The sequence below is a fragment of the Athene noctua genome, chromosome 12 (genome assembly GCF_965140245.1).
Source record: "Athene noctua chromosome 12, bAthNoc1.hap1.1, whole genome shotgun sequence".
NCBI classification, from domain to species: Eukaryota; Metazoa; Chordata; class Aves; order Strigiformes; family Strigidae; genus Athene; species Athene noctua.
In genome coordinates, this window is record NC_134048.1 from 19,548,325 (window position 1) to 19,574,282 (window position 25,958).

Consider the following 25,958-nt stretch of genomic DNA (forward strand, 5'->3'; position numbering starts at 1 on the left):
GTGGATTTCCCTCCCGTGCACGTTAAATATGAAACGGTTCCTGTGCCTTTTCATCTTTGTAAAAACGTCCTATGAAGATATGGTGCTCAAACAGAATTTTTTTCTCCAAAAGCCCAGGTAGTTACCACAGTACATTGAGTTAAACACGTGTATATTTTCTGTTACAATCTCCTCTGAGGCTTGTAAACTGTTATCTCCATTTTCTTGCAGAATCTTCCTAAGTCTTTTCCAGGGTCTAAGCTCCTGTGGGCGCTCATCTCTGCTGTGTTCTACTCCGTTAAGTTTAGCTCCTTCCCTGTCACTCCAGTCAAGCCCCTTCCCCAAAACCCAGGCTGCCTGGCTTTCATTTCTGCAGCCAAAGAGCTCCTTTGGCAGTGGAATGAATCCAACCAAGAGGTGGTGGGAATGGGTGAGGACCGTGAGGCAATAGCTGCTGTTAAGTTCCTGCAGAGCTACTTAAAAGGGGAGAGGAAGGCAGCTAGATAATTTTATTGAGGACAGTTCCAGAAAAATGGGACAGTTGGCTCTGGAGAGACAAAAGAGAGTACAAGGACTGTTCTTAGATCTCCTTTCTTGTTTTGATCCACACAAAACATTGTGAATTATATTCTTGCCTAGATTTACTTCTCATGTGTAAGAAAACAGTGGTTGCATTTATCTGAAAAACAAAAAACCCACAAAGACATTCACACCCCTCACACCCCAACAATTTAATGTGAATTAAATGGCTTCCATTGGCCAACTACTTAAGGAAATATGGGAATATGATCAGACTACAGTCATGGAGTGGTTTTTAGTAGTGGCAATGATGGCAAACCCTGAGATGGCTTCCAGGTAGAAATAAAAGCATGGGATCATCTGACACAACTATACCATCCAAATGATTTTAGTCCCAAAAGCAGTAATTTTGTTGATTGTTAATAGACAAATCTGTTGGCCTGTATTTGAGGACAAGAGAGAGAGATCTGAATGTGCTGGGGAAATGTAACTGTGTCCTGGGAGTCTGTGGAGGTGGAGGCTGTGCAGCAGCCACTACAGAAGTGTGTGCCTGGGAAATCTGGGCCTCTCCGAGCCACCTCCGACCCTGCAGTTCTCTCTTCATGGAATTAAGCACTGCAGAAATCTCCAACCTAAAGATGGAGCCGGCAAGGGGGTACAAGCGTTTCTCTTTAGAGAGACCCCAAACTTTGAGAGCTTTTTCTGACTCTAGTAACCATTCTTAGCCAGAAGAACCAATTCATGTAGCTGTTATAGCCCTCTCATCTACATGAATTAACGAGTTTTACTCACTAGATATGAGGGTGAAATGAATTCTGCTCAGAGAATAGCTCCACACAGGTGCCAATTCCATCACATTATGTAAATAGCCTGTAACTAATAGAGAAGCCTACGAAATGAAATAAAAGACATCAGTCAGTGCATTTGCATAGAAACCAAGCTATATGCCAAAGGAACCTTGTTTAAAAATGAGTGATAGCAGACAAGTTAATTCTAAGGTTGCCATTGTGGAACATTTTAAAGTGTCTTATTAGCATAGAATTGAAAGGACAATGTTGTTTTATATTTATGGTCTATGAGGTGCCACTAATTACATCTGTAGTCCCTCTGACCCTTTGTTGTGAGGTTACTCAAAGCTTTGCTGTAGATTTGCTGTCCTCTCAGAGTCCTATTCTAACCCATGAATAAAATCAAATATTTATATGATGAAGCAAACTTCTTCATATAAAACTAGTAGCTTGGTTTATCACCCATCTACTGTGATGGGTCTGGTGAAAGCAGGGACTTGAGATTAAAAAAAAGAAGAATGTGAGTCTGTAAATGTGAAGAATGATTTTTCTCCTGAAGGCCAAATCCTATTTTATCTGCATTAAATAACATCCAGAACTGCAAGTAAGAAGGTGGCTGTGTTGTGTTGGCGACTCTGTCATCTTGTAAAAGAGCCCCAGTCCCACACAGTCTGCGTGGGGAACAGGAGGAGGACGTTGGGAAAGGAGGTGCAAGGCTTAGAGGACTTGTCATACTTAGACCATGATCGTTTGTGAGTCCCGAGGCAACGTTTTGGTTAAAAGACCTCTCTATCACTGGGAATGTTTTATCATCTTTCTACTTTGTGTTTACATAGGCCATTTCAACCTGGAGAAAGTGTTATAAATGTTTTTAAATGCCATTTGTGCCTACACGAATGCAAAGGTTTTGATGAATTTACAACAGCGTAATGGGGACATAGCGTGGCAACTTGTGTGTGGATTCTGTTTTGTTCTTTTCTTTTTTTTGTTTTTTTTTTTTTTTTTTTTAACTTCAAAGGATCCCAAATGCTGAGGCCAAACTCCTGTGGCATCTCTGTGAAACTCTGACACCCTTCCTGGGTAACGGGCGGCACGTGCTCTTGCTAGTCTGAAGCTGTGCATCTTCTGATCAGGTAGTGCAGAACCGAGCGGGTTCTGCTGCACGTGTCACCTTTCAGTGGGGGTGGCGATGTGCCTTTCTGTCGTCTAGCCAGCCACTGTTCTTCCAAAGACAGGAGTGTAATAATCCGTGAGACATCTATTCTTTCAAATTTGGTCAAGACTGGCCAGTGGCCTAAATGTTATCGGGGTCAAAAAGACAGAAACATAATGGTACAAACTTTGTTTCTATAGGAAAGTAGGTTAAAATGAAGATGTGTTTTGAGAGGCATGGAGCAGAGCTTGCTAAATAAGAACAATGCCATCAAATAACATATTGTAATTGCCCTTTATGGCCACATTTCTGTAAGTATGTAGCTACCTGCCTTGCCATAATTTCTGTTTCTTTCTAGAATCTGGGTAAGATTCAGACCCTTCTTAAATGCAAAATTTATCTCCCTGGAAGTGAGCTCTAGTGTTTTTCAGAACTGCACCTGTTGCAGTACAGTTTAGTGCCATGTTAATTTACAGTTATGTCAGGGTGAAATATTCTTGCCTTGCAACTGATGCAGCTGTGATGGAACTTGAAAAAATATAATGCAAGAAATGGAACCTGGGTATCACTGGCCACTTGTAGAGGATCAGGACTGGATAAAACAAAACCATCACATCTTCAAGGCTGGAATCTGCCCTGGTAATACGTGTCATTGTTAAATCCCAGGAGTTTCTACCATACGTGATAAAATATTGATAATGCAGCCAAGCGTGGTATGAACATTTTGGCTTAAGCAGGATAAATCAGAAGTATCTTTCTCCTACTTAGGTACTGATTAATTAAAACAGTAGTAGATGTTGCTTTGGAAATTAATCTGTATCTACTGGGCTGCAATGCAGCACCCGGAAGAGCTCTTTCAGTATTTGTGCTACAGATAAAATTTCCTGAGCTGCTGAACTTCCACTCTGACAAATTGCACAGATTATTCAACGTAGCTGCAAAATGTCTAAGAAGACACTATTGCAAACACATTGATTATATTTGAGTGCAAATCATAAAGTACCATAGTAAAAAGCTGCTCTGCCCTTGAGGCATAAATTCACTTGAAACCTTCCTGCTTTATGATTCTGTCCTTCTCCACCAAAAAGTATGTTAGCATCATGAGCCCTGAGAAGAAAGTTGTCTAGCTATTTTTGTCTTTGTCTCTTCTGGAAACAGTAAATATCTAATTCTTAACTGATCTCTGTTTATCTAAGAGGTGAACATGTGAAATACTAAACCATTTCCAGAACTGTTTGTATGAGAACCATGCCGTCAAGATTATAAGCAGTAAAATTCACCAGCCGGGCAACGTAGCAGTTTTATACAGGGTAATATTTATTTATCAGTAGATGGGAGGAATCAAAGTATTTAAATAACACAGAGCAATGGCACTGCTTTTGTCCATGTACATAGCTGCAGTCGATAATCAATTGAGCTCTCTGCTCAATGGAATCATTTTCACAATGAATGCCATTTTCCAAACATCTAACTCTAGTTCTATTTGTTACAGTGAAACCAATCAACCATAAAATACAGATACATATAAGGATATATTAATTTACAAGGATGTTTATAAATATATTCGTCTGGTCTACATGTCTGAACCACTTGAACAAAGCTCTGATACAGGTTTTTTAAAAAAATCCATCACTGCTCAGACTTTGTTTGTACATTTGAATAGCATTCTGGAGTTCAGATTCCCCCTCTAGCTTTCCATAATTAACTCCATGTTTCTGCTCCCCCGAGGAAGCTCACAGTCCTCCATCCAGTTGGATCAAGTAACGACAGTCTGGTGAGCAAGGCTTTTACAATTTTGTCTACTTGCTATACCAATAAAATAAGGGAAAACAAAGTTATCCTCAGCATTACCTAACACAGGGCAACATTTGTCAGTTTAATATTGTGACTTGAGCAATCTTTAAATATTGCATATTGCACAGTTACATACATCACCATCACATAGCATGTTGAAGTCCATAATGCTTATGTGTTAAAAATAAGTAACTTCTCTTTGTCTGTTCCTATTCCTATCAAAGTCAATTCCTTCTGACTCGTCTGGAAATATCAGAATGCATATAAAGCCAGTGGATGTAATGAGAGAACATGCAGTGTGAAGGGCGACGTCTTCGAGACAGTGATGATAGTCTGTTCAGATAGCAATGATTTTTAAAAGTGCAGCAGTAAGAAAAGAGATACTTGATAAGGGGATGCTCAGAACAGAAATGAGGCATCAGCACTTGAGCCAAATGAAAGTGTAAGGAAGAAACGACAAGAAGAAATCATGGCACAAGTATCATTCACATTTGATTCTGAAGGAGTCTCACTGCTCAGACAGCTTCCACCTAGTAACAAAGAACCCTCTTATGCCAAGATTCAGACTGGAAAAATTGATTGCTTAACTCTGACCAGGATGGCAGGAGTAGACAATCGGTGTTACAAAAAGAAATAACAATTTTTTTTTTTCTTTTTTTCCCCAGCTGTTTAATGCCACAGATAGTACTGCCCAAGCTCTTGTAGGGCGAGACAGTAAAGGGAGACCATCCGCGAGCATCCCTCGCCTTCTCATAAGGTCAAAAGAGTTTCTGCTGCCCACTGACCACATAGTTTAGACTATTTCTCATTTCATGGCTGTATTTAAACCACCGGGGGCATGATACTAAAAACACTTCTGCTGTAAAACTATGTGTACTTGGACGTGCCTACGGGATGGGAATACTGGTACGGGAGTCACTTAGGCCAAGTGCACACATGGGAATCTCAGCTGGGCCTGATCCAGACACTAAATACTGTCTGAAATGTTTGCCACGATGAGAACTGAGAGTAATCTGAACTATTGTGTCTAATATTAATAAATTAGATTATATTGTGAAAGTCATGTGCTTGTAAATTGCTTTAAGCATGGGCCCTGAAGCTGTAAACAGGTGCTTAAAGATGAAGTGGTGGTAGAGATTTGTGTTCCAAACTCAGAGAAATTCAGCTGATAACCCTGCCTCTAGCAGATATGCCACTGTAATTTGTTAAAATGCCCCGTTCAGTGAATGATTTTCTGAAAATATTAGATGGCTTCCTGTATGGGTCCTGGAATCTCCAAGAAAAGTGAAAACCCTGGATCAGATTTGCCCTCAATTAAGCAAGTGAAACGGAGATACTAAATCACTTGATTACCCTGGAGTCTCACCGATGGAGCAGAGAACCAACTCCAACACCTCTCCTTCCCCGAGGCATGCACCAGCCGCTCTGAGTACTCACAGCACCTCGGCAGCGTCGCTGACTGTAAGTCGCTGCTTTCTACTGGGCTCAACGCCTCTTGTGCTGAACAACCAGCTGGGTGTATCAGCAAGAAAGGGAGCCCTATGTCAGATGTTTGGAGTTAATAGAAATAATTAATACTAAGGTACTCTCAACAGTCTGATCATTAGTTTTTATCAGGTATTTATCTGTCTCCTATTTTTTTTATTTTTTAAGATGCACAAGGCAGGTGTTGAAGTTATGTTTTATGCGCTTCACGGGTGTGATATTTGATCCAATGAGGAAAAAAAATACTAAATTATGCCAGAACTATACCTGTCACTCGAATACTTGATTACCATGACAGTAATTCTGCCATCCTTGCTCCTGTGAGTAGTGCTGCCCTTACAACTTCAGTGGGGTCCCTGATAGATTTCAATGGGGTCTTTTTGCTCAGCGGGAGTCAGGAAACATTTAACAACCCAGCATATCTGCAAGAGCTTGTGAGGCTCTTCCCATGGATCTCCTCTGGTGAGTAGAGTAATGCAGACACTTTGCACTAATGCTGTAGCAACAGGACAAGAGAACGGTGACCTGACAGAATCCTGCAGGAACTGTATGACTACAGAAAACGATGGTCCCTATCCAAGAGAATTTTATAGCCTTAAGGTACGTTTCATCATAGCTGGATCATCAAGGAGCTGATTGTAATCTGAATGTTAATTCTTTCTGCTTAAGTGGGGCATCAGTAAATCGCTAAAGTTAGAGAATAAATTACAAGAAATTTTATGTACGTGTTGAAACAAGCGTGATTTTTGTAACAAAAAAAAAAAAAAAGAAGAGGCTTTACCAGTACAGGTGATTAATTATATTTAACTTGAACAAGAGAAAGCATGGTGAGTTGTTGGACTAGTGTTCTACGTATTTTATTTAAACAGCCCAATATTAACTGGTATTTATGTTGGAGCTGTAGCATGGATGAAGAATGTTTGGTTATTTTTTTATGGCCAAACTGGGAAGTGTTATTAAAAATGTTTTTGTTTGAGAAATGTTGTATTCAGTATTACACCTTTACTCTTCTATGTACTGTGTTACAAAAGAAACTATTTTCAAACACAGGCCAGCAGAAATGACCACATCTGCCTCAAGAGTGGCTTCTTGCCAGTGTAAGAATATGGGGAAAGATATTTCTGAAATTAAAGGGCAAACTAATTTTCTACTCAAAGAGGAACCTATAATCTGAGTAAGTAGCTAAACCAAAATTTACTCTGAATTCATAGTGTGCTTGTTTGATAATGGAAATTCTAAAAGGTCTGTTTTGGGGACCTGTGATGATGGCAATAGAGAAAGCAATAATCTGTACTGGTGCTTTGGAGAGGAATACAATGCTTTTAGGGGAAATGCTAAATATGTATTTCATCTTGAACAACATCAATCAGAGTGGAATTTGCAGTACATCAAATGGGGCCTGTATTACTGCTCGTTAAAAAACCCCAACAATACAACAAAACAAATCAAACTGAATGCCGACTCAAGCCTTTTCCCTTGTTAAAATATAATTTCTAGGTTGAACTAGTACTAAACCAAAGTAAACTGCGTGTTGGGGCTGAAAAGAAGATGGTGGAAGCGTAGGATAACCTGAAGAGGCTTCCTTACAGTGTGAACTGCTGATAAGCTATTGTACAGATTAGCCAGAGGTGGGAACACTGTAGGGTTGGAAAATTGAACAGACAGAAAATAGTCTGTGAAAAGGCTGATGAAGTCGGGAATGCCATAGCATTCACAGTTTACTTGGATGAAGCCAGATGTTTCGGAAGAACAACTGCATCCATGGCTGAAATAGAAATATTTTTATTGGTGCTAAAGTGGCATGACAGTGACTTGGAAATTGTGGATTAAAATCCTAAAATATTAATACTGTTTATAATTTGTTATTATTGATCTTCAAGACTCTTGGAAGTGGTTTCTTAGCATTAATACTATCATAAAGTATTTGCTAGGACTATGCCTGTGGGAGCATAATCCTGTTTTTGCTGAACTAAATGGCAAAGACTTCCTCTAAACTCAGCGGTAACGTGACCAAGACCCACAGAAAGGGGTCATGTGCAACAAAATACAAAATTTTTGAAACTGCTGTTGGATTATTTTAGATATCCACAGGAGGATTATTTAATTTCAGAGATCCCTTAGATGCATCAGTTTGAAGATTTGAAAGGGCAATATTTTCATATTCCTCTTGTGATGCTGAGCATCTGCAGTGGTGAACTAATACTATCAAATCCTTCTGAAAATTCCTGTTGAGAAATCCATAAAAAATGGGATTGATACAAGTTGAGATCATGGCCACAAGGTGGCATATTGTAAATGCTAGATTATGATTACAGCTCATTAGCGCCTCATAGTTCCAATCAAAAACAACATTGAATATATTGAGAGGCAACCAGCAAGCTGCAAAAGTCACAACAATTGATATCAACATCAGATTAATCCTTTTGTTCTCACTCAGTCTGCTCTCATTCTCTCTCATCCTGTCTATTTTACTGTGTCTCCTCCAAAGACATACAAATATCCTGAGATAGCAGATAAAAATAAATCCCAGTGGGAAGCAGTACTGGAAAACCAGCAGAGTGGTGGTAAAAATCAGTCGCTCTGTAACAGACGGCCATGCTTCAATGCAAGCAACCTTGTTCTTGTAGAAATCACTATGGAAAGACAGATGTTTGAAGGGTTCATCAGTTAGCTGGTGAAATATTAAAAAAGGAACGGATATTATGAGGGAAAACCCCCAGGTGAAAAGAATTCCCCAGTAAGCGTGTGAAATATTAGGCTTCCAGCCACGTGGGTTCACAATTAGCTGGTATCTCTCGATAGCAATCAGTACAAGTGAGCAAATGGAGACGGTGACAGATACACTTTGTACAAAAGAAGTTATTTTACACATAGCTTCCCCAAATATCCAGTAGTCCATTAAGGTATATGCAACTGTGACAGGAATACACATGATACAGATCAAGATGTCTGATAAAGAGAGGTTGGCAATCAAAACGTTGGTAACATTCTGAGCGTCTTTCCGTCTCTTTATTATAACCATCAGGCAAAGATTTCCAAAAAGCCCCACTATTGTAACTAATGTGTAGGCTGTAATGAGCAAGAATTCTGCAAGGAAGGAAGGTCGGCATGTATCAAAGTTCAAAAACTGAGAATAGGTGATGTTAGAGATAGTTTGATTAGACAGAATCTCACTGGGGTGCTGAGTGGCTTTATCCATCGTGAGGCATCTCCCAACCTATGGACAAAACCTAGTATTATTTAGAATATACTTTGTATGGATCTTTCCAAGGCAATGATTACTATGAGTCTACTGTTGTAGCTGGTGTCCTTGAAGTTTTGAGCAATATCATTAATTACAGCAATGGAAAAGCCAGTAGTTGAGTATTAGTGGGTTTGTGGGGGTATATATATATATATATATATATATATAAATGGAGGTTGATGCTACCTTTCTGAGGTTCTGCACTGACAGTGTTACAGACCTGCAACTGATTGTGATGCATAAGAAACAGCAATGATAGCTCTGGTTAAACTTGTGTGAACATTTTCATACAAATCCTCTTTTGTCAACTGTGAATAAACTTTGCTTTTGAAAATAGAATATTTTAAGATCTGTCTCAGCAGAAGATTTAGCAAGGTTTAAGGAATTCCAATGAGGATAACCTGTTGCTTTTTTATTATCAGAAAAGAAGACTTGGGTCTTGCCATCACATTGCTAGCTTAGACATCACACTTACATTTTCTCTAGAACTACAAAGCAATGTGAGTTAATACACCAAATCCCTCTGGTTTAGTCAAAAGGATGTGTGCTTGAGCTTAAATGATATTCAACACCTCTATGAATGGCATCTTTAAGAGAATTTCCTGTTCTGCTTACGTATTAAAGATAACGTGTCCTTTTTCCTCAAGCTAATCTGAGAAAAATGTAAACCGAAGATCATGTCTTAGTTATACACACAATTATTTCCATAGCAGTAGTTGCCAAAGGTTGTCTCATTTCCCTACACAGCGTTCACTGTTGTACAAGTTTGACAAATGATACCCCCCCCCCCCAATTTTCTGTCGCTAAATACAACATGTACTTAAGAGACACAGAGCTGATTCTTCTTTCAGTTCTAACTTAAACAGGTGTCAAGCAACAATCTGATATTAGTACAATTTTGTTGTTTTAAAACTAATATTAATGGGAAGAATTAGGTTCAGCAGAATATCTTGATGGGTTTGAATTTATCACCAAGCTAAAAAGTTAATCTTAAATCAAAGGCTCACCAGCTTTCTGGCCAGAAAGAGGTTGTTTCCAACCTGGGAAAGGAAAAAGAAGGATGTAAAGAGTTACTTTTAAAACTGAAAGATGGGTAAGTATGTTCTACACATATACCTGTCAAAACTCAGCTCTAACTCACCTTAGTTCCTTTTTGAAGTAGGAATTATTGAAAAAGTAACTGGAAGGAGGTCATTCTTCTTTCCTAGTAATAAATACCGTAGTGTTGAGAACCTGTGGAGAAAGGAGGATGAAGAAACAGTGGGAAGTTAAAGAGGATGCACAAAAAGAAGGGATGGGTGGGTGTTTTATTGTTACTAGAAATAATCTGTTTATGTGTAGAAGATTTGTCAACCTTTTTATAGAAATTGTTGCCATTATTTAATCACTCAGGAATAGAAATTGTTTGGTTGCTTGCATGAGATTAAACGCCATATCCAGGGTTAAACTGGCAACTATGATTCTGTGACTATTTTCCCCCAGGCACTCAAAGAATATTCCAGCTAGAGTTACATCCTAGACTTCTTTATCCTGATCTGCTTGACATAAGTCTGGGTGCTTCAAATTAAGATTCTAAAAAAACCACCAAACCAATACAACCACCTTTGGAGCATCTATTGCCACTCTTATTCTGATTAAAATATACTTTTCAACTAGTTGTAGTCATGTTGGAGTGAGAAGTGGCTGTAGATTTATGTGACTATATGTGACCCTGATGTTCCAAATATGACTCAATTTGTGGTCAAGAGCTAACATTAAGCCCTGTAGTCTCCCTAAACCACCCGCCTGGCCTGTTACAGCTATATGGAGGGACCAGCATAGAAACCTGTACAATCCTGCTGCAAAAGTTACTGAAGTCTAGTTGCTCAGAAAGACTTTGTAGTCTCTCACAGGTGTCTCTACTCCAGTAGTACGGGAGCAAGGGCTGTGTACCCTACTGGGTGTGCTCCAGCTTGCAGAAACTTTTCTCCTATTGAGCCCAGGAGAAAAGACAAGGATTAATTCTGAAGGTAACGCAATCACACCCTGCAGAACCCGATGCCGTGGCTGGGCAGCAGCACCTTCAGGCAACATATTTCCTGGAATGCACCATAAAGCACTTTTCCCTGGAGCAGCACTAATTACTGGCTGGATTTATCACACGGAAGGATGCGTGTGCTGGAAGAAGGAGAGGCCAACAAGTGGTAAATGTTGCCCTGATGAGTTTTGCTGCCACTTTTGACGTGTAAGAGTCTAAAGTCTGGCTGTTTTATCCCATGGGTGATCTTTCTCTTTGCACGGCTTGTGGTATTCACCTGACTCGCACAGATCTGAGCCCTGCCCTTTGAGAAAAGATCAGGTCTTAGCAGGGGGGACCTGGCTTGGAAGCAAGATACCTTCAAAGACAAGCTCTGCTCTTTCCTGCTTTTTATGTTAGCAGGAGAAGCTGTGGGGACTCAAAAGACATGGGGCTGAGCCAGGCTTGCAATATTTTATGCACTATTTGCTACGCTCACTTATTTATCCATGATTGCACAACACGGTTTGATAGTGAGTGCTGAATGTCCTCTCCCAAAAATTCAAAGTGGGTGGCAGGGCTTCTTTGGCACTTTCGACCATTAAGGAGAAGTCCCCGTACTGACCTTCTGATCACTTCACTCTCCATATTAGCTCATCTATTAGATTATCTACATTGTCCTTTTTTTCAGGAAAAATATTAATTTTTCACTGTTTGTACTGTGAGTTAAAAAGTGTAGTCTTTAGTACATGTCATACTACAAGGCAATTTAAACATTTCCTTGGCAATAAAACAATTACCCCTGTCTCGTTGAAATATCTGGAATATGCACAGCATTAGAAAAAAACAAGTTACACTAGTACTTACAGCAGCATGTTGAACTCCATTGTAATACATACTGGCATTTTTTTAAGCTAACAAATATTAGCGGAATCAGCGTCTTTGAGCTGCAACTACAGCTGATATCAGAATTGGATTGAAGTGTTCAATAAGAGAACTAATTACTTCAATCCCTAATCCATGCATTTTGGAAAAGATTCTGTACCACAGAGTTTAACACTATAAGAAATGATAATCCACTTAGCCTGGTTGTTTCATTCTTCTAGATGCAGAAACATTACTGAAACGTGCCTAAGCAAAAGAAAGTTAAAAGCATGGTCTCAAATAAAATTAGTTTTGAAAAGGCTTTTTTTTTCCTAAGTATTTTCTTACCTATGTCAAAGATGCATAGTCCCATCCCTTCAAAGTGACCAGTAAATGTTTTGGTTGCAAACATTGTTTGTTGATTAAGTTCCAGAGTATTGCACAGATAAAATCTGGAGGATACTTTGCATTCAATGTTAAATATAGGAGGTACAGAATACAATAATCCTTTAAAAATATATATTTCAGTAAGTTTTGCCACAGTTTTATGGATTTTCTGACTTCTTACCTGATGAAAAATTCAAGTCATATCCACACTGTCATTAACAATTTTTCTTTTCCCTTCCTGAGTTAATTACAAAGCCAGCAAACACATCTCCTTTGTGTATAAAAGAATCCAAAGCAAAGCCATCTGCTGCTAAAGCGATACTTAAACTCTCCTTTCTTCTCTTTCTGAAACAAACCACAGTTTCACAATTTCCAACTGTGACCGAATCCACCAGTCTGTAGAAAGGCTGCTGAGGAATAAAACAAGCTCTGGAATCCAAGAAGAGGCGAACAGCAATGAGCAGGGAGGAGAAAGGACCAGTAGTCATGGGGATGGATTTTTCTCCACTGTGCAGCTTCCCTCCGCCCTGTCAAACACCTTATCTTACAATTGCATTTTCAATTATCTTATCTGTTCTGTAGTGCAAATGTTTTCCCTATGTTGGATTTCATACATAAACATCTGCAGATGTCTTATTGCTTTTTTAACTGAGGGAGATATGAAAATACAGTAAGCTGCTTAGAAAGAACATGCACACCCTATTAAGTGTATCATTTGCTCTATTGCAATTAAGATAATCTTATTTTCATTATAAATAGCTATTTTAGCTTTTACTCCAGAGATATAAAAATATTCCTGAAAAGCAAAGCATGGCACATGACACTGGCACAGGTTGAAAAGGGGCTTTAATATTTTTGCTGTTTTTCCAGTAAAAGCCCATACCTTTTGTAGTTGCTTGTTTATAAAAATTAATGTTCAACATTTCCCTATTAAATATTTAGAGTGGATGTTTATGGGAGAGAAAGAGAACTGGTCTTTCTTAGGACGTGCTATTTGGTATATTGCTTTTTAAACCTGAAACCGTACGTGGGTCCATTTAACCCCCAGTATCCCAATCTCTTACGCTGAACCGTGCTGTGGCTCTCCAGTACTAGAGAAAGCAGAGGCAATAGGAAATAGTCCAGGGTTAGAATGTGTCTGTGTGGGAACAGACTCAGGAAACTAGATTATGATTCCCTGTTAAATTAGAGAAGTAGAAACTTGCAGACAAAACATTTGAGAGGGTACTGGAGTCTGTCTTAATGCATCTGTGTTTTGGGAGAGAATGATTTTGAAAAGCAGTAGGATTTTGGGTTGAGCAAGACTGATGCCGTACCTTGAGTGCAGTTAGAACTAATTATGTGAAAATACGGTTAGTTATCATGCTTTGGTGTTTGTAGAAAATAAGGGTGGAGGGAGACTCTGGGATCAGCCAGACAAACTGCCTGCTTCCAGTGTATTTGTATTTATTCATGATGTGTTTGTCTAACCTGTTTTTTAAACATCCGTGGCAATCCTAGATTATGTATTCAAGTGACTAATTTACTGTTAGGAAAACTTCCTTAACCCTTCCTTCCCCCTAAAATGTCCTTCACTTTCATTTAGTCCATTGCTTTTTATTCTGAGTCATCTGTGAATTCTGAAATTTTAAGCAACGTGCTACCATCAGGCAATGTGAATATACTTTCTAAAATATTTCTAGCGCTTGCTGGTTTTGATTATGTCAAAAATACTATGAAAAAAAAGCTTTTCCAAAGTACTTCAGAATTTCTGCTGCTGGTTGTAGTGTAACCCAAGAAGTGAATCAAGACCTAAAAATGAAATGTGCTAGATATGCATCAGAACGGGCCATAAAAATGCATTATCTTGTTTATAAAGGAAATAAGTCAGTAAAACTAAAATATGTTCTGATTCTTTATATAAATTTCAAAAAGGTCAGGCTGCTGATTTACATAGGCTTCTGTTTCTAATGTAACACTGTACGCAGTCCTCCATCTGTGGAAAGACTGAAGTGTTTAATGTGTGATCCCCTCGGTTTTACAGTCACATCAGTCTGCTGGATTTAATTTTGTGGTAACCTGTTGTGAATTAGACCACATCCGACATCAGAGGCCTGTGGGTGTAGCTGTTCTTGGTCCGTTTATGCCTGATGTCAAAGGTATGTATGCTAAGTGGAATCTATAGCTGTGTAGGAAGGGATCGAGGTATATTATTTTCAGCCAAATGCTGTAGCATCTGTTTGCAAAAAAAAGGTTAATGGATAGCAGAACCGTGCTTACTTTATATAAATGATCACATTATTTCTAAATAGCTCAATATTAAGGAAAATAGCCTTTATCAGTAGGCACTGAGAACTAACTGGAAGGCAGGACTGCAACTGTAGTGAGAAGCAAACTTTAGATGTAACTCGATTACAGAAAGTTAAAATATATTGCAGATGACTGCCATTGGCTTGCCAATGCCGAGTGTAAATTTAGTAACTCTGCCTGTGTGGGATTTCAGCAGTTCAAAGATTACTATAATGTAGGAAATGGTAGGAATTTTATTATGATTTTAAAGAGTTTTATCAGGGATTTCTGTCTCAGTTTGCAAAACAAACAAATGAACAAAAAACCCTCAAAACAATCAGTGTACTGATTCTTGCTACACCGAGTGCCAATCATGATACTGATACCTCATGACAATCAATCCAATAAAAGCCTGATCCTAAAAGCTCTCCAGGTATGATATTCACACTGAAATAGATCGGAACATCTTTTCCAAGCATCTGGTTATAGAGCAGCTAGAGGCATGACTTCGGCTTGTGCAGATGCTCCCAAGCCAGTTTTAGGGCAGGTAGTGACGGAAGCAGCGAGCTCAGGGCACTGTCAGCCAGCTCACAGGGCCCGTGTCTAGGAGCGCAGTCTCATCCGATTCCAGTGCAGGCTTGCTATTACTGTGGCTCCCAGGCTATGCAAACAGACCACGGGCTGTGTGGAAAACCAGGGTGATGAGGTGATAAACAGATTTTCAAACTTCAAGTTTGTAATAACGTCTGTTGCGTTGGCGACAGCCTGTTGGTGAAAAAATCTCCAGCGTGTAAGTTCTCTGAGTTCACCTTTTGCTTGGGCATTTACATGATTCCTTGCCCAGCAGGAAGCTTCGCTGACGGCTGACCACTCTAAGCTTTTGCTTTTGCTTATGATGCTTAGTTCCTTCTCCCGTGTAGCTCTGCAGCAGTCCTTGTTCCTACCTGGTGCAGCCCCCTTCTTCAGAAAGCAAGGTTTAGTAGAGATGTATACATACAATTTCTCAGCTTCCTAGGTGAAAGAGTTCTTTAAAAGCAGTTTGGCCAAGAGCTGGTTCAGTGACCTGTAACATCTCTGAAGGGTCTGGAATATTTCTTCCTAATAAATATTATTCTTTATAGCACTTCATAGAGGCACAGAGAAACAAGCAACAATAATTGGAAATCTCTTATGTGCCGGTTAATGTCAGGAAAGTAAGATAATATGCTATGATGGAGGAAAACCACAGTCCTTTCACATTTTCCCGTTTCATGGAGAGCTCTACACCCTAATAAGGTACCTTTGGCAAATAGGTTATAATTTGACCAAATTAGCAACATCTGAACACCAGCTAAGTATGCACTGTAAATTTTTCTCCAAAGATCATGCAGATAAAGAAAGATTGATGAATATGTGTAAGTTGGAGCACGGCTCCATGATACAGAATTCTTTTCCTAATTGGAAACAAAAAAAAAAAAATCACAAAAATGACTCAGGTTCACTACCTGGAGTTTAGGTTTCACTCCATTGTATTGCATAGCTCTAGAGAATAGCTTTGCAGTATCCTTGATGCTTCATTCTGGTCCGTGCCTCTCAACTAGGTCATGCCTAAAATAAAAAGTCAACTGTTTTACAATCTGCTTTAATTTTAAATGAGTTACTTATAATAGCATAGTCATTCTTAAATTGTATCATGCCACGAACTTTCGGCTGATTTTCTGGACCTAATTCAGCTGGCATACAGTTGAGATGGAGATTGATACACTCCCTGGCTGGAAGGTTAGCATCTTTATTTTTTGGGTCAGGCAAGTTACTTTTCTTACTGAAAAAAAAGATAAGATATGTGAATAATTGTAACAGGAATGTGAGAGCATTAATGAATATTTTATAATAGTTTCCATTTTCCAAATCCTGATTCAATCCTTTGTAGCTTTCTAGAACTTCTCCAGCTGATGTTTTCTAAAAGTGATCTCTGCCAAAGAGTGAATTATTTCAGTAGGTCACAGATTTGGGGGGAATATAATAATTTGTATCTCTGGTGGGGTTTTTTTTCCATTCTACAGTCTTTTTATAACAACACTGTGAGCACCAAACCCTGCTGTTCTCATGTCATGACATCTTTCACTGTCCTAATTGTTAATTAAGAAATACTTAGATAATCAAAAGGTTTTTCCCGTTAATGTTTCAATTTTCCTGCATGTTTAAAACTGTAATAACAGTTTTGATTTTCTGAATTAAAAATATGAACTCTATATTGCTATTTTGTGTCTAGTAAGCCTCACTTTTATGCACTACCTGTTTTAAAATTTCTTGAATATCATGGATGTCCTACAGCTAATTTCAGGCAGGTACATACTGAACTTCATGGCGTAACTCTTCCTGCTGTTTTCAAACAAAGCTAAATGTCAGTTATGCAAAAGCACCACAGAAAACACCCTACAGAGGTTCTACGGAATGAGAAATAGATGGGGCCTAGGAATAGCTAAGGGAAAGAAAAAGAAGCAGATTTTAATTTAACTGGAAAATACATAAAGAAAGATTTGCAGATGAAAAAGATCAGAGCGTGGCTGAGATTGCTGTTAGCTCCAGGTCTTCCTTTGGCAAAAGTTATGATCCTGGTCTGTCTTAATGAAGGTATAGAGAAAGATCTACCCTCTCACTTGTGTCACAGCATTGCTAGGTTCTTTGATCCTTGACGAGAATCTTGACTTTTCAGACTGAATTTTGCTGTCTTACTTTCATCCCATCACTCCAAATTACGGCCAGCTCTTATATAAACTTTTAGGAAAGAGAAGAAAGGAAATCATCAATTACGATAGAAAAGTGAAAAGATGAAAGAGGAAAAGAGAAACTGAGTTTCAGGGGGAAGAGGAGGAAGGGCAGGATTTAAGAAAAAATGGTAATGTAAGTCCAAAGAAAAGGATGCAAATTCAATTCTCTGATGACTTCGCTTCACCCTCCACAAAGGTGTGTTTCTCTCTTTCAGCACACTCCCCTTACAAAGGGCTCAGGGAAGATTTTGTTCAGTAAGATGAACTTTCGATACTACTTACTGAAGAAATAGTTCTTGTGGGTTATTCTGTAGCTACCTTTTTATCTGTAGAATATCTTATTTTGCATTAAGCAAATAAAAGAGAGGTAGTGTTCTATTCCCCATCTGAATTTGCACAGGGTAGAAATTTTTATCCTGGCAAGTGTCATGCTCAAACCTTAGGTGGGCAAAAGACTATCTAGTTTACTCTCAGTGCATTTTAATTAATCTTTTTCAATGAAAACCCTCTCCCAAACAGTGCTAATTCACGATAGTCTCAGAAGTAAGATCACAGATTTGATGCTTTTGTGGATTAAAGTACAAACAGCAGAACAGAGTAAAAGATAAATCTTTTGCCAAAAAATCATGAGCTCTCTCAAGGACAGCTGTATCTCTTTAAGAAGTTCTTCACACCTGTAGCTAAAGAAAAGGGTCAGGATGGGGGAAGTTTGTGGTGTTGCTGCATGTTTTATCAAAAAAGTCTTCCTATGAACTGCAAAATTACTCTCCACGTGAGGTGTTAATTTAGGTAAGAGCGAGGCTTCTAGAAGTCTAATAATATATCTTTGAAACTATTAGATTAAACATCCTTGCCTGAAAGTGTGTGGATCTCAGTGATCTGGGAGATTATGGTTAAATCCCCTCTCTATTCCCAACTGTTCCCACCTATGCACATTTAGAAAAATCAGGATGAAATCTGTCTATAGCTAGGATGATGTTATTACACTCTTCAAGGAGCGTATGTCAATGCAGATCTAATTTGGCAAACAGGCTGCATGAAGGAATCCTCCAGGTTTCGAAATGCTTTCTGTCTGCTGGAAGGTAAAACCAGACCTAAATCTAGAGGACTGTACTATGTCAACAAAACATGCTTAAACTCATAAAAAATCCAGTTGATTCATAGAATGGTTTGGGCTGGAAGGGACCTTAAAGACTATCTAGTTCCAGCCCCCCTGCCACGGGCAGGGACACCTTCCACGGGCAGGGACACCTTCCACTAGCCCAGGTTGCCCAAAGCCCCGTCCAACCTGGCCTTGAACCCTTCCAGGGAGGGGGCAGCCATAGCTTCAGAAGTATGTTTCTTTAGTGACAAAAATTACTATAAAGACTGCCTTAATAATTTATTTTGTATCAGCTTTTACTAAGAATATATGGTAATATAGGAAGTGTAGTATTGGGAAGGGACTGTTCAGATTCCTTTGGTTTATGATCTGTTAAGCAGTGATGCCCTCCTGTGGACTTGAGGTAGTACGTTTTCTATTGGAACAACTAGAATGTTTCATGCGTGAAAACAATGTGGCTTTATTTCTTTCTAATACTCTAACACTCACTAAAATGTCCCAGAAAGACATTGACCACAGTGCATTATTTGACCAGTGCCTCTGCTTTGAACACATTTCCTTAAGGTGATGATACAGGTGAAGATTTTACCTGTGTTAGAAACTTAAACTGCTTCTACAATGATTTTTTATTATATAGTTTGCTATCAGAATTGAAACACTGTAATGCTGTGACTGCCCTGTCAGGAGAAGAAAAGTATGTATTTCTTTTTAACGGTGTTTGCCTAATAATTTCTAAATACATAGGACGATACTATGCATTTACTCGTATACACTTAAAAGCAGTTTAAAAATGTGGTGGAGAAACTGCCGTAGGTGTTGGAGTGTTGCCTGTTTTAGCAGTCTCGTCACATCTCACATGTGCGGCGTGAGATTCACTCTGGTTCTGCGCTCACACTGCTGCGGTACCTCTGCACCTCGCGTCGCTCGAGGGAAAAGGCACATTTCAGGAGCAGGTAAAGGCACAGAGGCCACAGGAATGTGTACAAGTGACGTGGTGCACTGAGAAGAGACCGGCTGCCTCACCGGGCATGAATCCGAGAGGAACTGGAGAGGTCTGGTTGGAGTCTCTGTGGTCTCACTGATGACCCGGGAGGTATGAAGGTCTGTGGGATATGGGGAGGAACTGATGTTTGGCTCTCTAGGAAACACTGTGTCACCGCAGCCTGGTGGTAGGTGTCAGGGCACATGTACATTTGCACTGTGCTTGGCCCTCTCAGTGGGGACTGAACTCTGAGAATGTAATTTTGAGCAAATACATCAACTACATGAGGTCACTTACGTGGCAGTTGGACAGGAGGACACCGGGTCAAGTGGAGTTTGGCCTTTCCGTAGCATCAGCGGAGACATTTCTCTCTGCAAGAGATGGGTGTATATATATTGTAAAGGTGTTTTCCTTTCGCTAATCAATGAGTCAGAAGTGCAGATGAAGAGGAAGCAGTTGGGCGATACTTGTTGAGCTGTGTCAGCAACTGATTTTGCCTACTGATTTGCTCACATCTTAAAGAACCTCATCTCCTTTGCTGAAAGAAGCAGCGACTTCTTTCTTTGATCTCTTCCTTGGCCTACTTGTCTGTCTTGCTTTCAGGAAGAGAAAGTGAGCTGTAAACAGACGTTCTGTTTTCTTTGTTATCTGTTGAGGCCATATTTAGCTCCTCTTAATTTTTCTTCCTTTTTGCTGTAAATTATTAAGGGTCTATAAAACTCTTATGAGTTATTTTCTACATGAAACATAGTAATTTATCTTGGGAAGGGCCACACGGTTTTTACAATAGGTGGTAGGCAAAATATATTTTTGTATTTCCTCTAATTGTGTGGAGCTTGCAGACAGCCTCTGGGAAGAAGCCTTTTTTTTTTTTTTTTTTTTTTAATAGAGTGGGATATGTTTTTTTTTTATTTTAAAACCACAAATATTTCAGTGACATTATGGGCATATTCTCTTTTCTAAAACTAAATGAAAGGATTGTGTCTGTTCATGTACTGAGATAAATGGATCTAAACACGTGACATCTTTCTCTGTAAATGGTTGTCAAACATGCATTTAATATTCCTGTCATATTAATAAGTTACTCTTAACAGACTTGGCTATAACAGAAAAAAAATCCAATTTAAGAAAAATCAGATTACTATATTGCAAGTTATTAATCCTACTGGTTAATGATAATCATAGCCTTTGAGACTAAAGCATGAAAACTTGGCCTGCTGATAGAAATGAGGCTAGCAGTGTTAATCTCTGGAGTTGACACGATCTGAAAAGGAACACCGAAGAATCTTTGTGCTGAAATGTTCAGCCTCTCCGGGGCTATCGTTAACTAAGCTTTCAGCACAGTCAATCTTACGCTTGTATCTGTGAGTCTCCAAGGGTGCATTTCCACAGCAGTTGATCTAAATCAGGGGCATGTTGCAGTTCTGCTTCCTCCCCCCTGCCAGCACCAGCACTCATGGGATCATGCAAGAGAGTGTTTCAGAAAGCTGAGGCAGCTAAAAACTAAGCTCTTTTTCAAGATAAAATTATTCTTGGCTCTCTCAGTTCTCTTAAGTGGATTGCTGTGTGTTTGCACAAGCATCAGGGCTGGTGCGTGGGAGAAGGCAGGATCCCAGGGCTGGGGCGCAGCAATCCCAGCGCAGATCAGCTCAGACAACTGTGGAACGACATCCCGACATGGTGCCTGATGCAAAGCGGGAACCAACAGGTCGGGAGGGTTGGAATATTCAGTGTACACCTTTATAAAGGCTCCCAGGATTGGTGTTGGAGGGAGGACTTACACTCGTCTCCCTGAGCAAGGGACCAGAAATGTGACTGACAGGGGACCCAGCACAGGATCCTGCTGGAAACCAGGTGGTCTGATAGTTGTTTTTTATTAACCCAGTACCCAAAACCTCTGGTTTACACTAATCTGGATTTCCCATCTGTGATTCAGGAAGGTAAGGTGACTTATGACTGTGAGGTATGGTGCCAACGTTCTTGGATGATGTGGAGAGTAAAATGGCACAGACAGGCTTTTGAAAGCCAAGCTCTGGGTTATAAACCAGGTATTACATAGGGGACTTCAAGGAAGATTTTCACAGGTCAAACTCTTTGGAGGTGCAGATCTTACGTTTCTGACATACTGCAACCGTCAGAAATTCTCAACCTGTGGTAACTGGTAGAAGTAATATGACCCTTTCATAGGGAACGGCGTCCTAAAAAAATCTTGGAAAACATCCATAGTGTTATCATCATAGATGAGACAAGACAGACCCGCTTTTCAGGATCTAGTGCCTGAAAAAGCAAAGCAATGGAAAACAAGGAACAAGAGCAAGCAGGGAGAGGTGCCCAAACAGAAGAGGAAGTCTCATCATCCCAGTAGACCCCACAGTATATTATCATATATATTTAGTTAACAAAGAGTACTCTGTGCACAGATGCTTTAACACTTGATGAGTTCTTGAGGTTTCCATTCACTTTAATATATTCAATTATGTGGTTATTTTTTCGAAGATTGTCTCAATGTCTAAACGGAAACTTTATCTCATTGTGGAAATAATAAACAAAGGAAGAAGCTACCTGAAGAGTACTGTGAAACTGCCTTCAGTGAAGGTTTTAGACACATATCGGACAGTTAACTGTGAGGAGGACTAAGTTAACATGAGTTTCAGGAACTAGAAATGTGCTAATGTGCCTCGTGAAACGGGACCTGACATTTTAACTTTGTAAGAAAGGTAATTTCCTACATAAACCCCTGTGGGTGTAAGTCGTGTCCCCCCCCCCCCCCCCAGTCCTGTTTCTGATGAAAAATTCAGCATGTTGCAAATAGTGCTGCAGTCTTTGAGCTGACAATGTTGAAGATGCTATTAAAGGAAAAAGAAAAAAGGAAATACATCTAACTATTGGTCATTTTACAGAGCCTGCACACTCTTGAGCAGCTCTAATTATTTCTCTAAGAAAATACCTCCTTTTCGAGCTAAGGAGAGATTTAAGGGTGAGGCGCAGTAATAGGGTTGGAAAGAAGGAAACTAGCGAGAAGAGCTGCCTGGGAGAACAGAAGAACAGATTGGGTAACTGGGAGCATGTTGGAAAGGGAAAAATGGACACAGGTGAGGGAAGAAGAGCCACGTAACGCCGAGAGGGAGCGGGCAGGACCCGGACGGGACGGAACGGTTCAGACCCCCGAAGCGGGGAGTCGCTGCCCCTCAGGAATACACGGGCCGTGGAGCCGGGTGAGGCGAGCGAGCCGGAGGAAATGAAGGTGCGAGGCTGGGGTTGGCCGAGGCGGAGCACGGAGGTAGAGGAGGTCCTGCCGGGCCGGGCCAGCAGCCGGCCGGCGGGTGAGCCCCGCTCCCGGGCCCAGCCCGGCGAGGCCGAGCCGTGAGGCGGCAGCGGCCCCCACACCCGCCGCCACCCGCGCCCCTCAGGCGGGGGAACAATGGCGAGGCCGTGGGAAGGGGGGGAGCGCCCCGGGGGGCGGCGAGGGCCCCGCCGCGCCGTCGCGGGGCCGCCTAACGGTCCGGGCGTTTCAAACGCTCCCGCGCAGCCGCCCGCTGCCCCCGCCCGCGGGGCGGGGCCGCCCGGGAGAAAGCGCGCGGCCGGGCCGGCGGCGCCCCATTGGCTGGCGCCCGCTGCCGTGACGCATTGGCGCAGGCCGGGCCCCGCCCCGCCCCTTCTCTCGGCGCGCGCAGAGGGCGCCTCGCGTCACCGGCCGCTACGGCGCGGCTCCATTGGCCGCGCGGCGCGTCTGTCACCGGCGGACCCCGGGGCCTTCTGCCGACGCGCGGCGGAGGTCGCGCCCTCTGATTAGCCGGCGCGCTCGTCGATCGCGGCCGGAGCCCCACCCCTGACGGTGAGTCGCGGACGGCGCCGGCGGCGCGCTCTCATTGGCGGGTGCGGCGCGGGGGGCGTGCGCGGCGGCGGCGGGGCGGGCGGGGCTCCCAGCGTCCCCTTTGTGTGGGCACCAGTCGCCGGCCGAGTCTTGAGAAGTAGCAGCCGCCATTTTGTGCGTGCCTGTGTTTTCCCCCCACCCCCACCCCCCTTTCTGCGGGAGCGGCGGCAGCCGGGACGCCCCGTCTCTTCTGCTGGTCAGGTGAGGCGAGGCGAAGGCGTCGGGCCAGGCCGAGGGAGCCATCGCCGGCGGCTGCCGCAGCCGTGAGGTCGCGCTGTTCGCAGCAAGCGAGGGGGAAGAAGCGGCAAGACGGAGAAGGGAGGGAAAAAACCTTCAGAGCTGCCCCCCAACAGGAGGAGGAGTCTCGGCGCCAGGCCCAGGCGCAGCCCCGGCACCGGCGGCAGCATGGAGAACTCGCAGCTATGCAAGCTGTTCATCGGCGGCCTGAACGTGCAGACCACGGAGGCGGGACTGCGGGAGCACTTCGCGGCCTACGGTACCCTCACCGACTGCGTGGTCGTGCTTAACCCGCAGACCAAGCGCTCCCGCTGCTTCGGCTTCGTCACCTACTCGGCGGTGGAGGAGGCCGACGCCGCCATGGCCGCGTCCCCCCACGCCGTGGACGGGAACGCGGTGGAGCTGAAGCGGGCCGTGTCCCGGGAGGACTCGGCCAAACCGGGGGCCCACGCTAAGGTGAAGAAGCTCTTTGTGGGCGGCCTCAAAGGGGACGTAGGCGAAGGGGACCTGGTGCAGCATTTCAGCCAGTTCGGCCCGGTGGAGAAGGCCGAGATCATCGCCGACAAACAGAGCGGGAAGAAGCGCGGCTTCGGCTTCGTCTATTTCCAGAACCACGACGCCGCCGACAAGGCGGCCGTGGTCAAGTTCCACCCGATCCAGGGCCACCGCGTGGAGGTCAAGAAGGCCGTGCCCAAAGAGGACATCCAGTCGGGCGGGGGAGGCGGCGGCTCTTCCAGGCCCTCCCGGGGAGGCAGAGGAGGAGGAAGGGGTCGGGGCGGCGGCGGATCCGGCAACCGGGATCACAACGGCCTTTCCAAAGGTGGCGGCGGTTACAATAGCTACGGCGGCTACGGTGGAGGAGGCGGCGGCGGCGGTTACGGCTCCTATGGCAGCGGCTCCTACGGAGGCGGCGGCGGAGGGGGAGGCGGCGACTACGGCAACGGGTACGGCGGGTTCGGCAGCTACAGCCAGCACCAGTCCTCCTACGGCCCCATGAAGAGCGGCGGAGGAGGTGGAGGAGGGGGCGGCAACTGGGGGGGCCGCAGTAACAGTGGACCGTACAGAGGAGGCTATGGTGGGGGAGGCTACGGGGGCGGCTCTTTCTGAGCGGGAGCGCCCATGGCCATTGGGGGTGGCGCGGAGAGCCCTCCCTTTGATACGGGGCAGCTTCTAAATGGTTTCTCCCCTCATTCGCCGAAGGGCAGCTCCTTTTAAATGCCTCCCTGCTGTGGGAGCAGCTCCTAAATGCCCCCTGGGGGTCGCCTCTGCTGCCTGTGCCACTTCTTTCTCTCTGAAGATGGACTGGGCCCCACATACACATACTTTGTGTTACAGTCATTGATGGACTCTATTTTTTTATTATTACTTGGACCTTGGTCGTTTTTATACTAGCAACGAAAAAATGTCTTGTTTTAATTTGTTTTTTGGGGGTACGGGGTGGGAAGTGTCTTGCTGATCTGGAGTAAAAACTGGGGAGGGTTATGGGGGAATTTCCTTTGTTGTAAGGACTCGATACCTGGCTACTACATTTTTTTCTACAAAATCTACTCGGATCCCATGACTGAAATTAACATTTCTGTAAAGGAGGAAAAAAAATCGTTTTTACGTTTTTTATTTTTTAAATAAATCATTGTGTTCATTGACCTTTACATGTCTAATTTTTTTTCCTAGGATCCATTCCGTACGGTTTTAAGGCTTTTCTAGGTTTGAAGCCAGCGTTCTTCTGCTTTAAAATCTCTATGTACTTAGAGTAAATATTTTATTGCCAGTAAAGGTCCTAACTGACTTTTTTGCTACCCCCCTAGTGGATTTATTGGTTTTTCAAACACTCGACAGAGAAATTTTTGAAGTACTAATCCGTGGATGTGGTCTGTTTTTTAAATACTCGTTCTCACGCAGTTTGTGTGCATCCACCATCTTGTACTAGGCAGTTTGACGTGCTGACATGGTTGGTCAATTTTTTCTATAGGACTTTTCCATCAACGTATGTACTGTGTAGTTTTGAAGAAATAGTTTGTGTTAAGCATGTGCTTCATTCATATAAAATGTTCAGAATTTCTGATTGCTTAGTTTCAAGTCCTCTTATCGGTTTTCTGTGTATGATTCCTTCCAGGAAAGGGTCGACATGTCCCTTCTATTAAACGCATACTTGTTTTCATAGTACCGGGTTAACAGACTTTTCACTCTGAACTATTGTCCTTCGTTAAAAGTTCCCCGAGAATCTCTCGCAGCACCATCTACCGACAGGATGGCAGCCCCTTGCTGCAGGCTTCGTTGCAGCAGGAGTAAAATTGGTTCGCTAACAATTGTACTAGACTTTTGAAAGTTATTTTATGCCACTAGATGACTGGTGTAGAATACAATGACACCTGCATGTGAATAAAGATGGGCTCCATGAGTACTGACTGGAAAAAAGGAGTGGATTTGCAATACCTGCCTCAGCACGGTTTTTTTGGTTTTTGGTTTGGTTTTCTTTTTGTTTTTTTGGGTTTTTTTTAAGAATTGCAATTGCCCATATTTCAAAAAGCGATAATCT

The 25,958-nt window shown here is 42.3% G+C and overlaps 2 protein-coding genes across 2 annotated transcripts; one reads left to right on the top strand and one right to left on the bottom strand.

The window, feature by feature from the left end:
• Nucleotides 1-3,753: 3,753 nt before the first annotated feature.
• On the bottom strand, nt 3,754-12,657 carry LOC141965157 (neuropeptide Y receptor type 6-like). The gene is made up of 4 exons (XM_074916315.1): nt 12,391-12,657; nt 10,104-10,195; nt 9,970-10,002; nt 3,754-8,935 (listed from the first exon to the last, which is right to left on the bottom strand). The coding sequence occupies exon 4, from the start codon at nt 8,915-8,917 to the stop codon at nt 7,796-7,798; it is 1,122 nt and encodes a 373-aa protein (XP_074772416.1). The 5' UTR covers nt 8,918-8,935; nt 9,970-10,002; nt 10,104-10,195; nt 12,391-12,657; the 3' UTR covers nt 3,754-7,795.
• A 10,510-nt stretch (nt 12,658-23,167) lies between these two features.
• On the top strand, nt 23,168-25,582 carry HNRNPA0 (heterogeneous nuclear ribonucleoprotein A0). The gene has a single exon (XM_074916198.1). The coding sequence runs from the start codon at nt 23,591-23,593 to the stop codon at nt 24,527-24,529; it is 939 nt and encodes a 312-aa protein (XP_074772299.1). The 5' UTR covers nt 23,168-23,590; the 3' UTR covers nt 24,530-25,582.
• Nucleotides 25,583-25,958: the final 376 nt, after the last annotated feature.

Bases quoted from the DNA above. Each gene is read 5' to 3' on its own strand.
- LOC141965157 (XM_074916315.1), bottom strand. From the start codon at position 8,917: ATGGATAAAGCCACTCAGCACCCCAGTGAGATTCTGTCTAATCAAACT.
- HNRNPA0 (XM_074916198.1), top strand. From the start codon at position 23,591: ATGGAGAACTCGCAGCTATGCAAGCTGTTCATCGGCGGCCTGAACGTG.